The sequence below is a fragment of the Pseudorasbora parva genome, chromosome 6, assembly GCF_024679245.1.
Source record: "Pseudorasbora parva isolate DD20220531a chromosome 6, ASM2467924v1, whole genome shotgun sequence".
NCBI classification, from domain to species: Eukaryota; Metazoa; Chordata; class Actinopteri; order Cypriniformes; family Gobionidae; genus Pseudorasbora; species Pseudorasbora parva.
The window spans coordinates 4059092-4084491 of record NC_090177.1 but is presented as its reverse complement, the minus strand read 5'-3'; the positions used below and the strand labels follow the sequence as shown (position 1 = coordinate 4084491).

Genomic DNA, 25400 nt, shown 5'->3' with positions numbered 1-25400 from the left:
AAAATATCCATATTAAAAACGTTATACAGGAAACCCGCCTTGAAGTCTTCCATTGTAACCCACGGCTGTTTAAGCCACAAGATGGCGCCAGTGTTAAGCACAGAAGTAGAACCGGTCAAGATAACTCGCAGTACCCGGATGAGCGGGTGTTACCTGGAAATAATGTACCGCTGGAATGTGTGATTGACCAATCAGAAGCAAGTATTTCACAGAGCCGTGTAATAATATGAGAGAATCGTTAGTCTGGTTATTTGTGTTTTCATATTCCAGCGGTTAAACTAGTTGTTGTGTGTCCGTGTGAATATCAGCCGGTTTCTATTTCTGCCCCTCAGTGAAAGCCTATTTAAATCCATGTGTACGAGGAGAGCTGCGTGTCTGTCTGTCTGTCTGTCTGTCTCTCTCTCCGCCTCAGTAATTTAAGCTCAGCTCTGTCTCTCTCTCTCGGATCATTTGGGACTTTCCCCGCTTGAGGACGGACGTCCGTGTGGATCCAGCCGGATTGCACTTTTGCAGTTTTTCCTCTCCTCCTTGTGGAATACTTTGCTTTTCCTGACTTTTCCGTCATCTTTCTCTCTCTCTCTGTCTCTCTCTCTCATGTGATCTGAGCGTGTGGTACTTCTCTGATCGTATGTCTATGTATTATTAACTGTATTTTTTTTATACTTCAAATCATCTTTCTAACATGTCTCACTCCTGATTGAGAGAGAGTGAGACAGGTGAAGAGAGCGAGACATGGAGTTGTGCTTTTTTCCGATTCGCCGTTTTTATTTGATCGTCTGAGCGATGGCGCAGAGAAGCAGGGATGGTGTAGGTAGGAAGGAGTGTGTGTTTGAAAGTCTGTGTGTGTGTGTGTGTGTGTGTCTAAAAGCTGAGCTGTCAACACATTCACACACACACACTGTAAATCAAGCACTAAACACACACACACGCGCGCGCACACACACACACACACACACACACACACACACACACACACACGCACATACACACACACAAACACACTCTCACGTCTGTTGTGTCTGTAAAAGTAAATATTAGAATTAGTTGTGAATCATAAACCATAAATCATTTTCTGTTCTTTCGCTGATTTTCCTTCATGTCGTTCTGTTTATCGTCCAAAGCTTTATCCTTTTTTTTGCGGTTTAATGTAATAAAGTTCCTGTTTCCAAGCAGCTTTACAGTAATAAACAGAAAATAACAGTGTTCATGTTGTAAAATTCAGTTCAGTAACAATGTCCGTGTTGCAAAGTTTGAATTGAATTCATTTAAATTTGATTCAATTCAATTTAATAGCACTGTCCGTGTTGCAAAGTTCAAATTCAATTCATTTAATTCGGTTTAATAACAGTGTCAACATTGCAATATTAATCAATTATTAAACAAATTCAGTTCAGTTAAATATTGATTCAATTAATTTTCAATCGTGTTTATGTTCACACTTCATCAATTATGAAAAGAATCATTTTAATGTTATTCAACTCTATGTTGCAAAATTAATAAATTAAACAATTCAGTTCGGTGTTGATTTAATTAATAAATTATGAAACAAATTAAACTAGGTTCAATTTGATTTTTAATTGAGCTCAATAACAGTGTCAGTGTTGCAAAATTAATCAATTATTAAATTAAATTCAGTTCAATGTTGTTTCAATTCGGTTCAATACCAGTTTAGTGTTGATGTTGCAAAAGTAATCAATCATGAAAATAATTCAATTGAGTTCAGTGTTGAGTTAGCTCAGATTACTAACAGCACTGCAAAAAATGCTTTTCTTCCTCGGTATTTTTGTCTTGTTTCTAGTCTAAATATCTAAAATTTCTTACATTAAAGCAGCACTAGGTAACTTTTCAACCTTCATAATATATTTTCAAGACTCTTGTGATGATACATCGACTTACAATAGGTTGAATGACACGTCTGCCATAGCCTGATGGGGTCTGTATCGTTTTTAATCGTACTTTTAAACTTCGGGTTTCGGGTAGTAACCCGAGAACAAAAAGAACTACAAAATTCGACTGCTTTACGGCATATACGTCACTTCCACCAACACACACACTTCCTTACATTCAGACGTGCGAGCCCAACTTTGTTCGTCGGATAATATAGTCATGTCCGAAGCAGCAGAGACAAATAAGAAAGAAAAGGTTTTGTTGGAGGAAAGCAATAAGAGGAAACGAAAAAGTGATGTGATTAAAGGCAGGACGAGGATCAACATGTGACCAGCGTTTGCTCGTCGGCGTGAGCTGAAGGAGGCGTGCCCGACCGATGCGGTCCTGCTTGTTACGGTGATTACCGACCACTCAAACATTGAACTGAAGTACCATATAGATTCTGTAAAACGCTAACCAATAGACTACTATAATGACGCTGGCTTGTAAACGTGAGCATCGTGATTATTCGGCGTTTGAAAAAAATAAAACCCATGAAATGATATTCATCTGACATGCTGAAACATGCCACTGACTGTACCTGGGATGAAGACATTTCCCACGCGCCGCCAGAAGAACACCTGCATGTGAACTCCTCTTGCAGTGTTCAGGGGAACTGTTAGCGCTGCACCGACCCGCGGGACACTTTTATGAAGTTATTTGGCCCGCACCGCACCACTGGATATATTTATACAACCCGCCCCGCACCCGTGACCATTAAATAGACATACGGGGTCCGCGGGTTATGAGACGACCCGCGCATCACTAGTTCAGGGCTATCAGGGCTGTCATGTCAACAAATGCACGCGCGATGGCATCCCCTGTTGTAGGATGACAGATCTTACGGCAGTAGTTGAGGACATTATTTTTTCCAAACTGTAGGGGGACCCCGAGAGCAAAAGTTACCCAGTGCTGCTTTAAGAAACATTTACTAGACAAGTAAAAGTAACTCTCTTGTTTTGGGAAAAAATAACTCAAAATGAAGAGAGTTTTTGCTTAAAATAAAATAAATAATCTGCCAATGGGGTGAGAAAAATAATCTTGTTTTCTGTTTGAATTAAGATTATTTTTCTCACCCCATTGGCAGATTATTGATCTTATTTTAAGCAAAAACTCTCTTCATTTTGAGTTATTTTTCCCAAAACAAGACGAAAGAATAAGTAAGGAAAAGTATTTTTGCAGTGCATTGATGTTTCAAAATTCATCAATTATTAAACATTCAGTTCAGTTTAATAACAGAGTGTCAATGTTACAAAGTTTATCTATAATTTAACTAATTAGGTTCAGTTTGATTAAATTGAGCTCAATAACAGTGTTGATGTTGCAAAATTAATCAATTATTACATTTAATTCAGTTCAGTTCGATTTAATTCAGTTTATTAACAGTATCAATGTTGCAGAATACAATTATGAAACAAATTCAATGTTTTAATTCACTTCAATAATGGTGTCCATGTTGCACAATTCATGAATTATGAAACAAATTCAATTTAATTCAATTAGTTTCATTAATGGTATCAATGTTGCAAAGTTCATCAACAAATTAAATTTGACTCAATTCGGTTCAATAAAAGTGTCGATGTAGCAAAATTAATTAATTATGAAGCGAATTCAATTCAGTTCAGTGTTGATTCTATTCAGTTCAATAGGTTGCAAATGTCATGAATTTAATAATCCGTATTGCTTCCGTTTCAATTACAACTTTCAATTTTCTGTTTCATCGGCAGCTATTGCTTAAACTCCCTAAGGTACGTTATGGTTAATTCTGGAAGACGACGGCCCATTTAATCAGATTTTTTTCTCATGCGATTCTCCTTGTTTATCTCCTTGTTTATTCAGAATTGTTTGACATAATGCAGGTGAACGTTGTTTAATGTTGACACCTTTTGTGTCTCTCTAGATAACCAGTTCAGGATGTCGATTCTAGAGCGTCTGGAGCAGATGGAGCGCCGAATGGTAGAAATGTCAAATAACAATCAGCAGCATCAACATTTGAATCACTATCATCAGCAGCTGTCGAGAAATCAGAGCTCCGCTCCACGCTTGACTCCTGAAAACCAGGTACACACACACACACACACACACACTTTTGTTTTTTGTGAAATGTGGGGACATTCCATAGGCGTAATGGTTTTTATACTGTACAAACCGTATTTACTATCCCCCTACCCTACCCCTACCTCTAAACCTACCCATCACACACACACACACACACACACACACACACACACACACACACACACACACACACACACACACACACACACACACACACACACACACACACACCTACCCATCACAGGAAACATTCTGCATTTTTACTTTCTCAAAAAAACTCATCCTGTATGATTTATAAGCCTTTTGAAAAGTGGGGACATGGGTAATGTCCTCATATTTCACCCTCTCCTGTAATACCTGTGTCATACCCATGGCATTATACACATTTGTGTCCTCATATGTCACAAAAACATGGTTTTTATACTGTACAAACTGTTTTCTATCCCCCTACACTGCCCCTGCCCCTAAACCTACCCATCACATAAACACACACACACACACACACACGCACACGCATGCACACGCACACACACACACACACACACACACACACACACACACACACACACACACACACTCCTCTAGTCCATGCTCAGGTTTATCAGGTTCGATTCTTGGACTAATACAAAAATACAATAATCTTCCTCATTATTTCTGTCTTGTTTTCCAGTACAAACATCTAATCATTCTTAAATCAAGAAATGTTTACTTTAGAAGCAAAATGAAAAAATATAAAAAGTGTTGTTTTATGAAAAAAACCCTTCAAAATGGAAACGACTTTACTCTTAAAATTAGAAGAAAAAAATACTGTCAGTGTGGTGTGAAAAAACAAACACCTTAATTTAAAGGAAAAGCAGTTGTTTTGTTTTTTAAGACATGAACTTAACTTTTTTAAATAAAACTTAATATCTCATTTTGCTTCTCCAGTAAATATATCTTGATTTAAGAATGTTTAAATATTTGTGCTGGAAAACAAGACCATATTTTGCAGTGTGATGAGGAAGAATTGGACAGTTTTACTTCGGCGAGTGATGATCTTTTTCAGCACAAATATCTAAACATTGTTCAAACAAGACCAGGGTTATTATCATCAAGCAATAAAATAAATAAATAAAACAATAAAACGTAAAATAAAGGGTTAATTCTGTCCTCATTTACTCATCCTCATGTCGTTCGAAACCTTTAATGTTGTAATTTAATTTTAATTCCTTTTGAAGCAGATTTGTTACATGACAGCATTAATGAAAGTTTTTTCAATGCAAAAAAATGCTTTTCTTACTCAGTATTTTTGTTTTGTTTCTAGTCTAAATATCTAAAAATTCTTACATTAAGAAACATTTACTAGACAAGTACAAATTATTGTCTTGTTTTGGGACAAAATAACTCAAAATGAAGAGTTTCTGCTTAAAATAAGCAAAATAATCTTGTTTTTTGTTTGAATTAAGATTATTTTTCTCACCCCATTGGCAGACTATTTATCTTATTTTAAGCAAAAACTCTCTTCATTTTGAGTTATTTTTCCCAAAACAAGACAATTACTTTTGCTTGTCTAGTAAATACTTCTTGTATTGGACTAGAAACTAAAAAAAAAGCATTTTTTGCAGTGAAAAAAAACAATAAATAAAGCGTAAAATAAAGGGGTAACTTCGTCCTCGTTTACTCATCCTCATGTCGTTCGAAACCTGTAAGTCTATCGTTCATATTCTGAACCCAAATTAAGATATTTTGAGAGCTTTGAAACTCTATTAACACTTCAAAAAAAGCTCATAAACGAATCCATATGAATCGCGTGTTTCAATCCGAGACTTCTGAAGAGACACGATCGCTTTATATGATGAACATTGATCAGCAAACTCAATATACTTGGATTAAACAACTTGATTCATATGGATTTATTTTTCAATATCTTTTTACGAGCATTTTTAAACGTCAAGACTTTCAGCGGAGTCTCTCAGATTCAATCTGAGAGATTTATTCTATCATAAATGTAACCTCATTAGTTAGCGTTAATAACTATTGTTAACTAACAATGAGCAATACATTTGTGTAACGCTGTTCGTGGATGGAAGGAAGGAGGCGGGAACCGGCGAACGTTCAACAAACTTTATTCAAAAGAAATAAACAAAATTAAAGTAAAACCGCGGGCAGCCCCTCACGGACGACTGCCCACAAAACAAACTAAACATAAATTCCAGGCCTGGTCCTCTCTCCTCTTCCGCAGCTCTTGTTCCTCCTTTTATGCTTCCGTCACATGGCCGCGAGACGAGACCGGTGTGCCACGCACCTGGCACTTGTCAACATTAATCACCGGCCCGCTCTCGCGGTCCCTCGCCCCGCTGCCTGTCACACCACATACCCTCATCGCCCCTCGCACTCCCGAGACTGCGCTCTACTCCCCCTCCCCCCCTCTCCGGGGGGGGGGGGGATCACGGCGGCCGCGGCACCTGGGGGTAAGGACAGAGAGGCGAGAGAAATGTAGACGGGAGCACGAGGAGCCCGCGGACAAGAGAGGGGAGAGAGGGAAAAAAGAGAGAAAGAGAAAAAAAATTCTGGTCCGGTTCCCCGACACACTGCCGCCCGGTCCTCACCAGCCGAGAGGCTCTTCCTCGCGGTGCTATGCGATGGTGCTGGACGCCCGGTGGACGGCCCGATCCTCCTCTGCCCCCTGGCGGCCGGCGGTGGCTCCTCCTATTGAGGGCAGTCGGCAGCGAGCTCCGCGTTCCCTGCTCCTCCCCGTTCCGGCGGATGGCCGCAGGCTCCGGCCCACGGTGAACGCCGGCAACTCCTCCGCTCCCTCCAGGATGGCCGCCACCCCACCTCGACCCAGGGGCACGGCAGCAAGCTCTCCGTCCCACCGGTCTTCACTCGCTCCAGCACCACCGCCTCGGGCAGTCACTCGCGGCCTTTCATCATCCGCGCTGCCCGAACTCCTCAGCACCGCGATCCCCCTCAGCAGCGAGGGCTCTCCGACAGCGCGTCCCTCCTTCCTCCCGGGTTTTCGGCACCAATGTAATGAAGTTCGTAGATGGGAAGGAAGGAGGCGGGAACCGGCGAACTTTCAACAAACTTTAATTCAAAACACATAAACAAAACGAAACATAAATTCCAGGCCTGGTCCTCTCTCGTCTTCCGCAGCTCTTGTTCCTCCTTTTATGCTCCCGTCACATGGCCGTGAGACGAGACCGGTGTGCCACGCAGCTGGCACTTGTCAACATTAATCACCGGCCCGCTCTCGCGGTCCCTCGCCCCGCTGCCTGTCACACCACAATTTGTTACTGTATTTATTAATATTGTTTAATGTTAATAAAAATACAACTGCTCAGTGTTGGTTCATGTCACCAACAAAAAACAACACTTTTTTTTACAGTGTACATGCTGTTTGCTGTGGAAGTATTGGCCATTGTTAGTTCATGCTAACTACACTGTAATTTTTTTTGTTGGTTTAACTTAAAAAAGTGAGTAACCTGGTTGCCTTAAAATTTTGAGTTTATTGAAATTAAAAATGTGAGTTGATACAATGAAGGAAATTTGTTTAATAATTAGAAACTCAAATATTATTGTATCTGAACCACATAAAAAATGTGATAAATCATGAAAATAGCACAATTTGGCTTCACTGCGTCATCACAAATAAAACACACACAATTATCCAATATGCTTACAAAATCTGTTAATAATATTTTAATAAAGGTTGTCGATTCTCCAAAAATGTTCATTGTATTAACTCAAATTTTTAATTTCAATGAAGTCAAAATTTTAAGGCAACCAGGGAACTTTTTTTCTAAATATTTTTTTACAGTGAAGTGTAGTTAACACACGCTTTTAACCAAAGTTAAAAGAGGAGTAATTTGTCAAGGACTCAACAATATTCGTCAGTATTTAAACAGGTTTATGAAGCAAGCTAGAGAAGAAGAGAAATGTGTGTGAGTGCATTCAAATATTAATAAATGTTATAATACTATCTTGGTGATACTAAAAAAACAGTGGTGTGTTGATGAGCGCTGGATTTATGAACGTGCGTTATCAGGGTTAGCGGGGGAATGCCAACTTTGCCAATGACTTCACTTCAGTATGCGAGTATTAATAGCGCTTTTTCCATGTCGGTGCCACACACACACACACACACACACACACACACACACACACACACACACACACACGCACACGCACACGCACACATGCTCACGTGCACACATTACAGTTCATGTTTTCCACATCTGATTCTCGTAGTAAAGTCCTGTAGTTTCTGAACTAGTTTTCAGGGTTAATGCTAATGGTTTTGATGCTAAAACCTCGTCTGTGTTTGTGAGAATCATCTGGCTCATTCATGTCATTCATTTTTAGCTTTTCCACTCTTACGTCAATACAGCACGAGGATGGACAGAGAGACCGATACAGACAGACAGAGAGACAGACAGGAGGGAAAAAACTGAGGGAGGGAGGGAGGGTGTGTGTGCGTGGGCATGTTTTTGTGACATATGAGGACACAAATGTGTATAATGCCATGGGTATGACACAGGTATTACAGGAGAGGGTGAAATATGAGGACATTACCCATTTATCTAATTAAATTTGCACTAATTTGCATACACTTCCAGAGATTAATCTGAACATTGGATCAAGCCAGATTAAATGTTCTTGTTTGATTTAGTTGACATATTAGAGTTAAAGGTTTTTTGTGATGGGGATTTTGGATATCTCTTTTTATCACTGCATAATAAATCAGAAGATACTGTGACACACAGGGGAAAAAACACTTTCTTCATATATCTAGGAATTAATGTATAAATCAGTGTGAAAAATAGATGAACAAACCACTCTGTAAAAACTTTCAGAATATAGACAAGAATAAAACTGTAAGTTTTGGTGTGTGTAAAAGCTGCTGAAGTGGAGGAAAAACTCATTTATAAATATATCACCATTACAATACGGATATATCATCCGTCCTTCGGATGAGACGTTAAACCGAGGTCCTGACTCTCTGTGGTCATTAAAAATCCCATGGCACTTCTCGTAAAAAGAGTAGGGGTGTAACCCCGGTGTCCTGGCCAAATTCCCTCGATTGGCCCTTACCAATCATGGCCTCCTAATAATCCCCATCCACTGAATTGGCTCTATCACCCTCTCTCCTCTCCACCTATCGCTGGTGTGTGGTGAGCGCACTGGCGCCGTTGTACTGTGGCTGCCGTCGCATCATCCAAGTGGAGCTGCACACTGGTGGTGGTTGAGGAGAGAACCCTGACATGAGTGTAAAGCGCTTTGGGTGTACAGTAGTACATTTGAAAGCGCTATATAAATGCCTCATTCATTCATTCATTCATTACAGATATGTATTATAATTGAAATATACAGACACAAATTGATAAAGTGCAATAAAATTAGCTCTTAAATGTCATCAGTTATCACTGAAATATCTACTAGGTGTAACTCTCTCAAAATACATCAAAATCATCGTGGGGAAATATTGTGAAAATATCTTCAATTTTTAAATTAATAAATATACATAAAATTAATATTATGAGTGTTAATAGGGAAAATTAGTTTTAAGGGGTACTTTGCCACTAGCAAAATGGGCTTTCAATAAAAATTGTCTGCCTTTACGAGCCTGCCGTGGTCATCCTCAGCTCTAGTCAGAATATGAGTCTGATGCTCCATTGGGCTGTGATTATGGGGCGTGTTTCAACCCAACCAAAAAGACCTCGATTGGACAGACCGACAACCAATCAGAGCAGCGGAGCGACGCATAACGTTAGATGTCAACAGAACTCAACTGCGCTGTGTTGCCAAGTCTGCGGTGTTCCCGCCAGGTGTTTTCCATGTCCGCGGGATGAAGCGACCTCAATTATGTGACATATAGACCCAGGAATGCCAATTTTATCGGGCAACCTTGCCAAAATAACACATTTATTTTGTGTAATATAAATAAAAGTGTATGATTCAGTTTGAAACCAGCTTCAGAATCACTGGTGGCTTCTCTTCTGATTCAGTGAATCAAATCTATCTTTAAACCAGTCTGAATTAAAATCCTGGGTTTGGTGTGATAAATCTCAGAAACGGTGTGCAATGCGGTGACAAGTTTCATTAGATCAGCAAACACAGCTTTGATGACTGATATAAACCTGCCAATCCTGAGAAACAAGTGTTAATTTTTCTCAAGTAGACGTATGAAGGTGCTAATGAGGACGTGTGTGTGTGTGTGTGTGTGTGTGTGTGTGTGTGTGTGTGTGTCAGTCGGGTCTTTGGTTTGAGCGCAGGATCGTAGCTGTGTGTGAGCGGATGATGGCCGGCGGTCGGTGGGGACGAGATGGCGAGACGGACAGACTCACACACTCCGTCAGACACCGAGGAATGACGCTACTGCACCTCGCCGCTGCTCAGGGATACACACAGCTCATACACACACTCATACGCTGGAGGTAACACACACACACACACACACACACAATCATGGTGACATTTTATAATAAGGTCTCTAGTTAACAAACATGATGAAAAACTGAAATGAAAAAGACATTCTGATGACCTTTCATCTGCAATCTTGATGTTTAAAAAGGCTTAGGGCCCTATCTTGCCCCCAGCGCAATTGACTTTGTACACCAACGCTTGTGTCATTCCTATTTTGCACCCGCGCAAAGCGCGCTTTTCCCTCCACAGAAGCACGTCGCTAAACTAGTGAATGAACTTGCGCTCCCTGGGCGGTTCAGCGCAAAAAAGGAGGCGTGTTCCGGCGCAAACAATCCCTGGAGCTATTTTGCTGTTCCATTAAACAGTCGCGCCACTGACCAGAAAAAACCCAGTCTAAAGTCAGTGGCGCGTCGCGCGTTGTTCATTGTTGTTCATGCTATTTTAAGGGCTCATGCTTGACCATAATGTATAGCGTGCACAACGCGCAGATGCTTTGCTCATGTAATCTACACAGATGCAACAGTTATTTTTGCAAATCATAAATTGTTACACTAAAAAAATATTAACACATGAGATTACGGAAATCATTGTGGTGTGCCACGAAGATGTGAAAAAATCGGCATAAATCTAGCTTACAAATTATTCAGGCTAATTGTAGTAATTAAGGATCAGATCTGTTTGCCCAATAGTGGCCAGACATATATGTATATAAGGGCATCTGACAGATTGGTTTGTCTGTCAAGAACCAGTAAAAAAAATCGACTGAAAAACTGTTTAACCGACGCTATTTTGGGTGAGTTTCTCCATCCCCATACAACACAACTTCTCTGCCTTTCACTGCTCTTCAAGAACATCAGTCTCCTCGGCTGTGAACCGCTCCTGGCGTGCGTCTGGTAAATACGCCATAATAATAGTAATCCATAAGGGAACTTGCGCAGCTGCTTATAAAGGGAATGTTGGATGACGCTCTGATTGGTTTATTCAGTTACGCCCAAACCACACCTATGAATAATGAAGCTACTTCAGACCAACCCATTTTAGATTTGCGCCGGACGAAGGAGCCATTTATCCCGCCGGGAAAATAGCAACAGCGCCGAGACCCGCCCACAAAGTTACTTGCTCTTCACGCTTTGACACTTGCGTTTCAGATCGTTAAAATAGAGCTCTTAGTGTGTTTACTGGTGTTTGTTTGTGTCCCTGTGTATCAGGAGTATCAGTGTGAACAGCCTGGATCTGGAACAGGAAGTGGATCCTCTGAACGTTGATCATTTCTCCTGCACACCTCTGGTACGACACACACAGACACACACTCATAGATACACACACTCACACAGAAGCACAGACGGACGCACGCACACACACACACACAGCCATACACACAGGCAAACACACACACATAAAGACCCAGACAAACACACAGACACACACGCACACACTCACACAGACACACAGACACGCACAGACGGACACACACACACACACACACACACACACACACACACACACACACACACACACACACACACACACAAATTAAACTTTACTATATATTCACATAGAAAACAGCTGTTTTATGTTGTAATAATATTTCACAGTTTTACTGTATTTTTGATCAAATAAATGTAGCCTTAGTGAGCAGAAGAGACTTTTTTTTTAACGAAGTTTATTTATTTTTTTGTCTGGTAGTGAGTATGTATTTACAAACTCTAGTAGATAATGTAATAATGACCCTCAATTTGTTTGTGTGTGTGTGTGTGTCTGTCTCTCTCTCTGTGTGTGTGTGTGTGTGTGTGTGTGCGTGCGTGCGATGCGTGCGTGCTTGTGTGCGTGTTTGTTTGTGTGTGTGTGTTCAGATGTGGGCGTGTGCTCTGGGTCATCAAGCGGCGGCAGTGTTGTTATACCGCTGGAGCAGCGCGGCTCTGGGAATCCCCGACTCTCTGGGTCGTCTGCCTCTGGCCGTGGCTCATTCACGAGGTCACACACGGCTGGCACGCTGTCTGGAGGAGTTACACACACACTCTCAGACGCAAGAACACACACCTGACACCGCTTCGCCTCCGTACCGGCCCCCGTCTCCGCTGTCCAGCAGCCCCGACACGGGTAACCCCAGACACACACACGTACACACACATGTTTGTTTTTGTGACATATGGGGACACTCCATAGGCCTAATGGTTTTTATACTGTACAAACCGTATTTTCTATCCCCCCCCCCCCCCCCCCCACACACACACACACACACACACACACACTGCCCCTAAACCTACCCATCACAGGAAACATTCTGCATTTTTACTTTCTAAAAAATCTCTTCCTGTATGATTTATAATTATTTATTATATTTTATTTACATTTTAATTTCGTTGTTTGAATTACACACACACACAATACGCTCCACCTGCTTTAGATCGCTCGTGTTATGAAGGATGTTCAAAAAGCATGTCTAATCAAATTCATAAAATGTTTTATTAAACTTAATATTTTATTAAAATGTTGATAATAATAAGGCCCTATGAATAATTGTTTTCCAATTTCTGTTTTAATTTATTTATATTCTGTTCTATGAATACTGAATTCATAAACAGAATGAGAACATGGATCCATCACACCTTGTTACCGCTGTGCAGGCTGGTGGTGGTGGTGTAATGGTGTGGGGGATGTTTTCTTGGCACACTTTAGGCCCCTTAGTGCCATTTGGGCATCGTTTAAATGCCACAGCCTACCTGAGCATTGTTTCTGACCATGTCCATCCCTTTATGACCACCATGTACCCATCCTCTGATGGCTACTTCCAGCAGGAGAATGCACCATGTAACAAAGCTTGGTTTCTTGAACATGACAATGAGTTCACTGTACTAAAATGGCCTAGCCTGACGTGATCATACTCAATTCTAGTCAGAATATGAGTCTGATGCTCCATTGGGCTGTGATTATGGGGCGTGTTTCAACCGAACCAGGAAAGACATCAATGGGATAGACCAACAACCAATCAGAGCAACGAAGCAACGCATTGTCAAATGTCAACATAGTTCAACTGCACTGTGTTGCCAAGTCCGCGTTTTTTGAAGCAACTATGTGATATAGACCCATGAGTGGGAATTTTAGCAGCAACCTTACCAAAATAACACACATTTTACCCCCCAAACACTATTTCCCCCCCTGGAGAACCCCCTGAGAAGCTATTGTTTAGGGCTAGTAGTTGGCGGGTTTTGTTGTAAAAACTTGGCAACCCTGTCTGCACGCGTGCTGAAATCAGGCTGGAATACACAATCTTAGCCGGTGTTTTAAAAACATAAAATAATTTAATGATACTCAGAGTACTTACCCAACATGATCATCATTTCTGAGAGAAATAGTGAAGGTGATGCAGATACAAACAAGCTCTCCGTTTAGGATTCGAAAAAATATAACCCAAGCCCCTTTGATGACGTGATGATTACGTTACTGTTGATCATCTGTCCATCATCGGCTAAAGCCCGCCCTGATGATTTCATTGGTCTGAACAGTTTCTGTTCGGGGATAATTACTCCTCTATGGAGCGAGGCCAGACCGAACTGCCCGACCTAAACTTTTTTTGGGCGGGGCTAAGTTTGGCTGGCATCCAGGCTAAAAATGGCCGCCACAGTCACCAGATCTCAACCCAATAGAGCATCTTTGGGATGTGGTGGAACGGGAGCTTCGTGCCCTGGATGTGCATCCCACAAATCTCCATCAACTGCAAGATGCTCTCCTATCAATATGGGCCAACATTTCTAAAGAATGCTTTCAGCACCTTGTTGAATCAATGCCACGTAGAATTAAGGCAGTTCTGAAGGAGAAAGGGGGTCAAACACAGTATTAGTATGTGTTCCTAATGATCCTTTAGGTGAGTGTATATATATATACAGGTCATTCTCAAAAAATTAGCATATTGTGATAAAGTTCATTATTTTCCATAATGTAATGATAAAAATGTAACTTTCATATATTTTAGATTCATTGCACACCAACTGAAATATTTCAGGTCTTTTATTGTTTTAATACTGATGATTTTGGCGTACAGCTCATGAAAACCCAAAATTCCCAAAATCTCAAAAAAATTGCATATTTCATCCGACCAATAAAAGAAAAGTGTTTTTAATACAAAATAAGTCAACCTTCAAATAATTATGTTCAGTTATGCACTCAATGCTTGGTCGGGAATCCTTTTGCAGAAATGACTGCTTCAGTGCGGCGTGGCATGGAGGCGATCAGCCTGTGGCACTGCTGAGGTGTTCTGGAGGCCCAGGATGCTTCGATAGCAGCCTTAAGCTCATCCTGAGTGTTGGGTCTTGCGTCTCTCAGCTTTCTCTTCACAATATCCCACAGATTCTCTATGGGGTTCAGGTCAGGAGAGTTGGCAGGCCAATTGAGCACAGTAATGCCATGGTCAGTAAACCCTTTACCAGTTGTTTTGGCACTGTGAGCAGGTGCCAGGTCGAGCTGAAAAACGAAATCATCTCCATAAAGCTTTTCAGCAGATGGAAGCATGAAGTGCTCCAAAATCTCCTGATAGAGAGCTGCATTGACCCTGCCCCTGATAAAACACAGTGGACCAACACCAGCAGCTGACATGGCACCCCAGACCATTACTGACTGTGGGTACTTGACACTGGACTTCAGGCATTTTGGCATTTCCTTCTCCCCAGTCTTCCTCCAGACTTTGGCACCTTGATTTGCGAATGACATGCAAAATTTGCTTTCATCCGAAAAAAGTGCTTTGGACCACTGAGCAACAGTCCAGTGCTGCTTCTCTGTAGTCCAAACGTGTCTTGACCTGGGGAATGCGGCACCTGTAGCCCATTTCCTGCTCACGCCTGTGCACGGCGGCTCTGGATGTTTCTACTCCAGACTCAGTCCACTGCTTCCGCAGGTCCCCCAAGGTCTGGAATCGGTCCTTCTCCACAATCTTCCTCAGGGTCCGCTCACCTCTTCTCGTGCAGCGTTTTTTGCCACACTTTTTCCCTCCCACAGACTTCCCACTGAGGTGCCTTGATACAGCACTCTGGGAACAGCCTATTCGTTCAGAAATGTCTTTCTGTGTCTTCCCCTCTCGCTTGAGGGTGTCAATGATGGCCTTCTGGACAGCAGTCAGGTCGGCAGTCTTACCCATGACTGTGGTTTTGAGTAATGAACCAGGCTGGGAGTTTTTAAAAACCTCAGGAATCTTTTGCAGGTGTTTAGAGTTAATTAGTTGATTCAGATGATTAGGTTAATAGCTCGTTCAGATAACCTTTTCATGATATGCTCATTTTTTGAGATAAGCTGGGTTTTCATGAGCTGTATGCCAAAATCATCAGTATTAAAACAATAAAAGACCTGAAATATTTCAGTTGGTGTGCAATGAATCTAAAATATATGAAAGTTTAATTTTTATCATTATATTATGGAAAATAATGAACTTTATCACAATATGCTAATTTGTTTAGAAGGACCTGTGTGTGTGTGTGTATATATATATATACACACAGTGCCTTGCACAAATATTCTGCCCCCTTGAACTTTGCGACCTTTTGCCACATTTCAGGTTTCAAACATAATGATATGAAACTGTAATTTTCTGTGAAGAAACAACAACAAGTGGGACACAATCATGAAGTGGAACGAAATTTATTGGATATTTCAAACTTTTTTAACAAATCATAAACTGAAAAATTATTCGGCCCCTTTACTTTCAGTGCAGCAAACTCTCTCCAGAAGTTCAGTGAGGATCTCTGAATGATCCAGTGATGACCTAAATGACTAATGATGATAAACAGAATCCACCTGTGTGTAATCAAGTCTCCGTATAAATGCACCTGCACTGTGATAGTCTCAGAGGTCTGTTTAAAGCGCAGAGAGCATCATGAAGAACAAGGAACACACCAGGCAGGTCCGAGATACTGTTGTGGAGAAGTTTAAAGCCGGATTTGGATACAAAAAGATTTCCCAAGCTTTAAACATCCCAAGGAGCACTGTGCAAGCGATAATATTGAAATGGAAGGAGTATCAGACCACTGCAAATCTACCAAGACCTGGCCGTCCCTCTAAACTTTCAGCTCATTCAAGGAGAAGACTGATCAGAGATGCAGCCAAGAGGCCCATGATCACTCTGGAGGAACTGCAGAGATCTACAGCTGAGGTGGGAGACTCTGTCCATAGGACAGCAATCAGTCGTATACTGCACAAATCTGGCCTTTCTGGAAGAGTGGCAAGAAGAAAAAAGTGTTGTTTAAAGTTTGCCACAAGCCACCTGGGAGACGCACCAAACATGTGGAAGAAGGTGCTCTGGTCAGATGAAACCAAAATTGAACTTTTTGGCAACAATGCAAAACGTTATGTTTGGCGTAAAAGCACCACAGCTCATCACCCTGAACACACCATCCCCACTGTCAAACATGGTGGCGGCAGCATCATGGTATGGGCCTGCTTTTCTTCAGCAGGGACAGGGAAGATGGTTAAAATTGATGGAAAGATGGATGGAGCCAAATACAGGACCATTCTGGAGGAAAACCTGATGGAGTCTGCAAAAGACCTGAGACTGGGACGGAGATTTGTCTTCCAACAAGACAATGATCCAAAACATAAGGCAAAATGTCATGTTCAAATGGCCAATTCAAAGTCCAGACCTGAAACCAATCGAGAATCTGTGGAAAGAACTGAAAACTGCTGTTCACAAATGCTCTCCTTCCAACCTCACTGAGCTCCAGCTGTTCTGGAGGAGGAATGGGCAAACATTTCAGTCTCTCGATGTGCAAAACTGATAGAGACAAACCCCAAGTGACTTACAGCTGTAATCGCAGCAAAAGGTGGCGCTACAAAGTATTAACTTAAAGGGGCAGAATCATTTTAATGCAGGGGTCTCAAAACTCAATTTACTGGAGGTAGACTCTGGGTCAGGCTGGGCCATATCAAGAATCCCAAAGAAAACAAAAAAATAACAAGAGCACAACTGATCCTAGTCTTCTCAGTCTTTATTATTAACAGTTCTTCAGCATAAATGTTTCTTCTGAACATGAACTGTTCCTCTGAACTTGAACATTTCTTTCAGAACATGAATGGTTCATATAGGCTTCTCTTGCCTACGTGTTTTTTTTTAATGGTCTATATAAATTAAACCATTATGTAATGTGGAAATATTAAATGTTTTTATTTTTATTTAAAACAATAGACTAATTCAAAGGGAGGCCATAACCAGGTCAAACAGAACAGTGAACTAAATTCTAGATCTAATTCTGATAAAATTATCTATTTGGGATTTCAAAACAATATTTGCATCCATTTGTCAAATATATTATTAGTCCCGAGATTCTTTGCATGAGTGTATAAATACGTACATCCTCTGCTTTTATTTGAGTTCCTCAGTGGTCTAATAGTAGACTTTTAGTAAAGCGTCTCAAATCCCTGATCATATAGTTTTCTTAATTAAAATGTTCATCAATGATTGTATATTAAGAGCATGGACACGTTGCATTTTGTGTGCGCGTTTTGTGATTTCACCGGAGAGAATTGGTTCTCTCCGCAATGTCATTACGCGAGAGATTGACCCGCTCGTCTGTGTATGTGTGTGTTTGTGTGTGTGAAGATTACAAAAGAGAATGAAAACCCCGCCTACTTTAATTTGATTGGCCATCTGAGCGCTGTTAGACCACATTTGTTTCTGATCAGCCTCTGTTCCTGTCAATCACGTGGTGTCAACCAGCATTAGGGAGGTGCTGAGGTGTGAACTCTCTCATACACACACGACGATGTGAGGCAGAAAGCGCGGCACGTGATGACTCCGCAAAAAGATGCGTTTCAAAACATCACACGGGCCGTACTAACACCACTACTAACTCTGCAAGATGTACTAACACTAAACTTTCATGTCAAGTAGGGGGCCACAAAGTATCATTCTGCGGGCCGCAAGTTTGAGACCCCTGCTTTAATGTAATAATAAAGATCTATTCAACACCTCTCTCTCTCTCTCTCTCTCTCTCTCTCTCTCTCTCTCTCTCTCTCTCTCTCTCTCTCTCTCTCTCTCTCTCTCTCTCTCTCTCTCTCTCTCTCTCTCTCTCTCTCTCTCTCTCTCTCAGGTTTGAGTTCGTCCAGCAGTGTCCCCTCCCCCAGTGACCCACCCTCCCCCTCCCCTAGCTCCGCCTACTCCAGTGGTTCGCTCCCTGACCCCATGGATCCCGCCTCTTCCCCCACCTCCCCGTTCTCGGCCCCCGCCCCCTTCTGGATCCACCGACTCGCTCTTCCTCATGGACTGTGATGCCGCAAGTCCTTCCGAGCTCGACTACAGTGAGAACGCAGAGAACGAGGATTATCTGTCAGCCGAGGTCTTACAGGTCAGTCACATATTTTGGTGACATCTGATTTGACAAAGTATCAGAGGTGGACTTTTACTTGAGTACTGTGCTTAAAGGGTTAGTTCACCCTAAAATGTAAATTCTGTCTTTAATTCCTCATGTGGTTGGACACCCGTCAGACCTCCGTTCATCTTCACACACAGATGAAGATATTAGTGTTGAAATCCGATGGCTCAGAAAGGCCTTCATTGACACCAATGTCATTTCCTCTCTCAAGACCCATAAAGGCAAAGCTTTCAAAACAAAGCTTCAAATCGTTATGAATCATTGAATCGATTTATGATTCGGATCGCCAAAGACACGTGATTTCAGCAGTTTGACAAGTGATCCGAATCATTAATCGATTCACTGATTCATAACCCTTCGAAACTTTGTTTTGAAATCGGCCCATCACTATATAAGTCGTTATTTAGGTTTTTTTGCACACAAAAACTATTCTCGTGTCTTCATAAATGATAGTAGAGCCGCTGTAGTGAGATGGGCTTTGTGACGACGTCTTTAGTGCCTTTATGGGTCTTGAGAGAGGAAATGACATTGGTGTCAATGAAGGCCTTTCTGAGCCATCGGATTTCTCATATCTTCATCTGTGTGTGAAGATGAACGGAGGTCTGACGGGTGTCCAACCACAAACTAACCCTTAAAGTACACTTTTAAGTATCAGTTCTTTACTTGAGTATTATTTTTTCTGTAAACTCATGACTTTAACTTCACTACATTTGAAAGGCAAATATCGTCCTTTTTACTCCACTACATTTCTATCAAGGTCCTCGAAGTCGAAAGTCGTTTCTGTAGCAGCTCTGAAAGTCAGTGGATGATTTTTTCCCTCTTTTTTTGCAGACAGCCTGTCAGTAATCACTATTGTAGGGTCATGTGTAGTTTTCCAAAAAACACTGATCAGTTTATAGCAAAATGAAAGAAGACGGTTCCTCAGCACAGTTATACAGAACTTGGCACACATGGCCATACTTAGAGAGTATGTTTCAGTTTTCAGAAAAAAATAAAGATTAGTTAATTTGGCTTGTACACTTGATGCGCATATCATAAAATGTTCAAAAATCTAAATGTCTGTGAGAAAGAGATGAGTAAACAGTGTGAGAATATCAGATGTGTATCAGTGTATTGGATCCGTGCATTCGGCCTTAAAGTGACAGCAGCTTTATAAAGAGCTTTGTAACTTTTCTACAAGTATTTAAATGAGTTTAAGTTAGTCGTATGCTAGTACGTCAGATGGAGCGTCACTGACTGGCTTAAACCATGATGGCATAATGTGCATTAATACAACAATAATAAAATAATGCGTTGACATAAAATAATTTACTTTTGATACTTAAGTACTTTTAAAAACAAATACTTGTGTACTTTTACTTAAGTAAAAATCAGTTTTTACATCTTTCACTTGTAACGGAGTAATATTTGTTTGTTACTTTTACTCAAGTAATGAAGTTGTGTACTTTGTCCACCTCAAAGTATTACAGTCTCCGCCTCCTCGCACAGTTGGTGAGGTGACATTTTGCATTGTTCACTGTTAGGTTGACATGGCGACTCTTGCCGAGCAGATCATCGAGGCCACACCTGAGCGAATCAAACAGGAGGAGTTTAACCGGGAGGCGGAGTCACCGCTCAGAGAGAGACGGGACAATCCTGCCATTCATGACACCATGCCTTGGCTTGCCACATACCTCGACACTGTGGACAGGTGTGTAGCGGTTTTACTCTGGTTGTGTTTACTATAGTTATGCTCAATGAAGACAATGCGTGTGGAAGAGGTCTCAGGATGCTTTATTCTGCAGAAATACATAGAGCACAATCAATTTTTGGAATATACGTCTCTCCCCTTCACTCTGTGCACGGAAAAGCAGCACGCTCGTTAGAAGAGCGAGAGAGAGCACATTTGACCCAAACTGCAACAAATGTGCGTGTAAAGATCTTAATTTACTCAAATTAAAGTTGCAAAACATAAAATAATATTATAAATGAATTAAAACCACAAAATATAGTAAGCCATGAAAGAGTTCACCATAATGGCAAATTCAAGAATATAAAAGTGAAAAGATTATTTCCCCACTGTTTGTTCATATCAGTAAATTAATTAAATGTTAATTTCAAAAGTTACATATTTCAACAAATAAAATAAAAACATTTGATATAAATGACATCACTTTTGCAAACAGACCTCACTCTTTTTTGTATGTAACTCAGACTTGATATTAAACTCATTTCAAACATTTCTCAACATATAACAAACAATCGTACATACCTGCAGAAATACATAGAGCACAATCAATTTTTGGAATATACGTCTCTCCCCTTCACTCTTTGCACGGAAAAGCTAGTAAGCAAAAACACTTCTCAGTAAAACATTCAAAATGCAATTTGCTGCATTCAATTTAATAACATCACAGCCTTACACTACATTTAAACATTCTTTATCTCATGAAATAAATTCATGATATCATTTAACACACTTTAAAATGTCCTTACCAGCACGCTCGTTAGAAGAGCGAGAGAGAGCACATTTGACCCAAACTGCAACAAATGTGCGTCTAAACATGGCGCTGTTCGCACATCGCAAAAGGAAACGTGCGTCACCGATATGTGCCCTATACAAAACGATTTCTGCTTGAATGGTTCCCACTAGAGTTAATTATGTACACTTAACTATTATGACCCAGAACATATTTAAACAAATATAAAAGCACAAGAAATTAAGTTTTGATGAAGTTCATTACATTTTATATATTTTTTGAACCAGCTACAGGTGCACACACACATACACAAAGAACACACACCTCGACATTACAGGTCAAAATGTGTGTTTTTTTTTTCTCTAATTAAAAAGGAAAAATAAACAAAAACAGAACAATTCAGACAAACAAGCTAGGTTAATCAGTCCTATAACAATTATCAATCAACTTTATTTACCGTATATACCGAAATTTAAGACGAGATATTGTGTCCTAAAAATAGGCTGAAAAATGTGGGGTCGTCTTATATTCGCGATATAGACAAAATCACATATCTATTAAACTGACGATAACAAGATCACGCTGTTGACACTCGCGCAGCCTCTCGAGGATAAATCACAAAACATGAGCGCCGTTCAGACTGAAAAACTGCAGTAAACATTTAAAATGTTGTTTTTATAACTTATTTATAACAATTGATACAATTACAGTAAACAACAACACGCAACCCAAAGAGTGTTTTCCTGAATACCATCACGACTGAAAATGACAGTGATTTCATATGACAGCTAATGAACATTAAGTCACTTATATTTTAGATGCAGTATTGAGTGTTATAGTTCGAAAATAGTTCCAAACAGCAGAACCATAACGCGTCTCACAGCAACTGTCAAGTTATCAGGGATTTTCAGCCTCAATTTTTGGCCAAACTTGAAAAAGGCTTCAATCAACTTCAGAGTGTGCATGGATTAACTCAAAACAGCTGAATCTTCATCACTGAAGCAATTTATTGAAGATAAAACAGCAATATCTTGATCTTCTTTTGCTTGTTTTCAGTGCTTATTTCAGACGTTTAGCTTAATAACCTACACAGAGAAACAAACCATATACAAATATGAGTTAACATACACAGCAATGAGATACCTTAAGGATATTTAACTCATTTAAGCTACAAACAATGTCACGAGACCACTCACAAGGTATTTTACACAGATGTTCATCAAACTAAATCAAATGCACTAAGTAGCACATGACATGTTAACATATTAAATGCTAAAACGCTAGCATTAGCAAACAAATTGTAAGACATACACAACCTTCTTTTTAAATAGTCTCTGTAGTCACTACAAAATGAGTGTTTTTCCAACCAGTAGTCTCTCAAAGTTGATGAACACATTGTGGCTTTTCCCAGCAGTCCTTGAATAAACTCTGCATGTAGTTTACTCCAAACTTCCTTACCAACTTGGGTAAGAGAGGCACATCCACCTTGCAAACAAAGATCCCTCTACATGCTGGTAATCACAGACACACCTGGTTCTATTTGACATCACCGTTTTAATGGCCAATCAGCTTCCTTGTTTCTTCCAGGTTGCACTGTGCTCACAACCAATAGCATCCATTTATTCGGATCTCACATTCAAACTCATTGTATCTGATAGACTTTCTTCATTTGACAATGATGATCATTTTGAAATTTCAAGTTTAACTTAACAGCAACAGTGTGCTGAATGATTCAGTGTTTGAATGAATCGTTTGGATGAATCGACTCAATGACTCACTCATTAAGACTCACCTGCTGCCACCTACTGGTAGCCTGACAAGCCAGACCCACATCAAGATGTTTGGTCTGGAAACTCACCATTAACGGCTCAATCCGAGGGGCGGATAAACGGTTGTCTTTCAAACTCCCTCTGCACGCGATAGGATAGCGCTACAACCAACCAGAGCAACGAAGGTGAAGCAGAGCTCGCTGACTGATTAAACATTCGCCGTATCCGGTCGGCTAAACTCCGAACACATCTTCCCTTCTTAAGAATGACTTCAGTGCCGTTCTTTGTTCTTTTCTCAGAGAAAAGCTTAACTCCAAGTCTTCCAGAGTCGCGGTCAAAGCTGATTCGAAAAACCGGCGTTCGCCAGTTTCTGTGTTTACTAGAAGCACGCAAACGCAACTCGGCCGTCGTCATTATGGCCCCGCCCGCCAACTCTATACACGATGTGATTGGCCCGTCCAGAGTGAGAAGAATACAGCTCAGAAGGGTATTGAGAGTTCCTAGACGACACTTGCGGGCAGATTAAATTTGCTGCCGCTAGGGTGCGTCTAGATTTCTAGGCTAACCTACGTATGTTTAAACATCCTTTGTAAAAATGTCTTATTTTTCCAAAAAACAAACAAATCTCATAACATTAATGCAGTTGTAATTTTTCAGTGTAAATTATTTAATTAGATTGGTAACAGCCCTATAGTGTGTTATTTTAAGTGAATGTATTCAAATTTAAGAATATAATATAAGATTAGGGGTAAAAATGCCCTTTAAATAGGCAAAAATATCACAAATATGCAGATTTCAATATGCCAAAGCTGATTGAACACTGGTGAGAATATTGCTTCAGAATAAATTATATTTACAACACAAAAAAAGAAACCTTTTTTCTGGACAAGCTCATTTTTACTCGGACAAGTGAGTGACCGATTTACTTATTCGAAGGACAAGCACATGAACATGCTTAATGTCGAGCCCTGTAATGAATGGTGTAAAAAAATTCCAATGAATTATCAGTAGATTTTTCTGTTTAAAACCAGATTTTTTCCACAAAAATCTCTTTTTTCCCTAAAAATAATATAAAAAAAGTCTGGAAAATAGGGGGTCGTCTTATATTCAGGGTTGTCTTATATTTGGGTAAATACGGTATATAGCGATTTAAAAATGATGATTGTTTCAAAGCAGCTTCACAGTGTTAAACAGGACGATATTGCAACAAAATATGTGCGTTTATTAGGGATGGGACGAAATATCGTTTGACAAAATATCGCGATACAAAACATGACGAAACGCATCGAGGTCGAAAAAAATGGATCGCGAAATAAAGATAGATGGCACTGCTGCATGATTTGCGTAGTATATAAATAATTTAGTGTATTGTGTGTGTGTGTGTGTGTGGGGGCAGACATAAAACGCAGCGCGCATTTTCTGTTTGATCTGAGGCATAGCCCGTAGTTGGAAAAAGTGAGAGCAGTCAGACAAAGGATGTAGCAGCAAACATTAATAGGGAAAGAAAATGGTTGACATTAGCATTAATATTCTAAACCAAAAATGCAGTTATTGCCTACATAAACTACCATATTTTCTGTTTAACTTTTATTAGACTCCAGAAAGAAAAGTGTGTTTTTTCACTGAGCACATTCTCTGCAGTCTGAGCGCGATGCACTGCAGTTCACTCTCGCTCATGTCTGAGGTAAATCATTAACACCATCACCGCTTACAGAACACGTGTTTTATTGAACTAAATACATTACAATCGGCTAAAACTAATGCACAGGTTACTTTCCTGAACAAGCGCGCTCCCGAGTCTTCCGAGTTCGGCGTGCACACGCAAAATACCGGCAGTTCATAGGGAATGCGGATCTCTTAAAGGGGCCGCACTATATTCCAGCTCTTAAAGGGGCCGCACTATATTCCTACTCGTGTAATATGGACCTCCTCCAGGTATGGTGTGGTTCTGGTTTGCTCACTGGTACACATTAACAATTTTTCATACGAACTTTGCCCTGTTCTTAATTAAACTGCCAGTGTAAAAACTCCCTTTATATTGTTAAAATGAGAGAAATCATTACCTACTCATTATTTTTAAGTTTAGGCTTAAGAGACATGAACAATTTCTTAGATAAACATATCTATGACCTTTGATATGTCTAGTCTTCATGCTGTATTGATTATTATTGAATAAGTTTGGTTTCACTAATAATAAATGTACATTTGCATAAAGCATGCATATTTGTCCATACCTATGTTGATTAGAGTATTAAAAACTTAATTTAAACTTAATTTAAGATACATTTACAATTGATAAAAAGGTGCGATTAAATTGTGATTTATCGCGAGTTAACTCATCACAATCATGCAGTTAATCGCTATTCAATGTTTTAATCGATTGACATCCCTACAGTGCCCTCCACAATTATTGGCACCCCTGATTAAAA

General features: G+C 40.3%; 1 protein-coding gene across 1 annotated transcript in view; it reads left to right on the top strand.

The window, feature by feature from the left end:
* camta2 (calmodulin binding transcription activator 2) overlaps positions 1 to 25400 on the top strand; it is a 75515-nt gene that overhangs the window by 38642 nt on the left and 11473 nt on the right. Inside the window, 7 exon segments of the mRNA XM_067445326.1 lie at positions 3827 to 3987; positions 10216 to 10400; positions 11598 to 11676; positions 12243 to 12489; positions 18462 to 18597; positions 18599 to 18716; positions 20267 to 20433. Of these exon segments, the coding sequence (XP_067301427.1) occupies positions 3827 to 3987; positions 10216 to 10400; positions 11598 to 11676; positions 12243 to 12489; positions 18462 to 18597; positions 18599 to 18716; positions 20267 to 20433 (1093 nt within the window).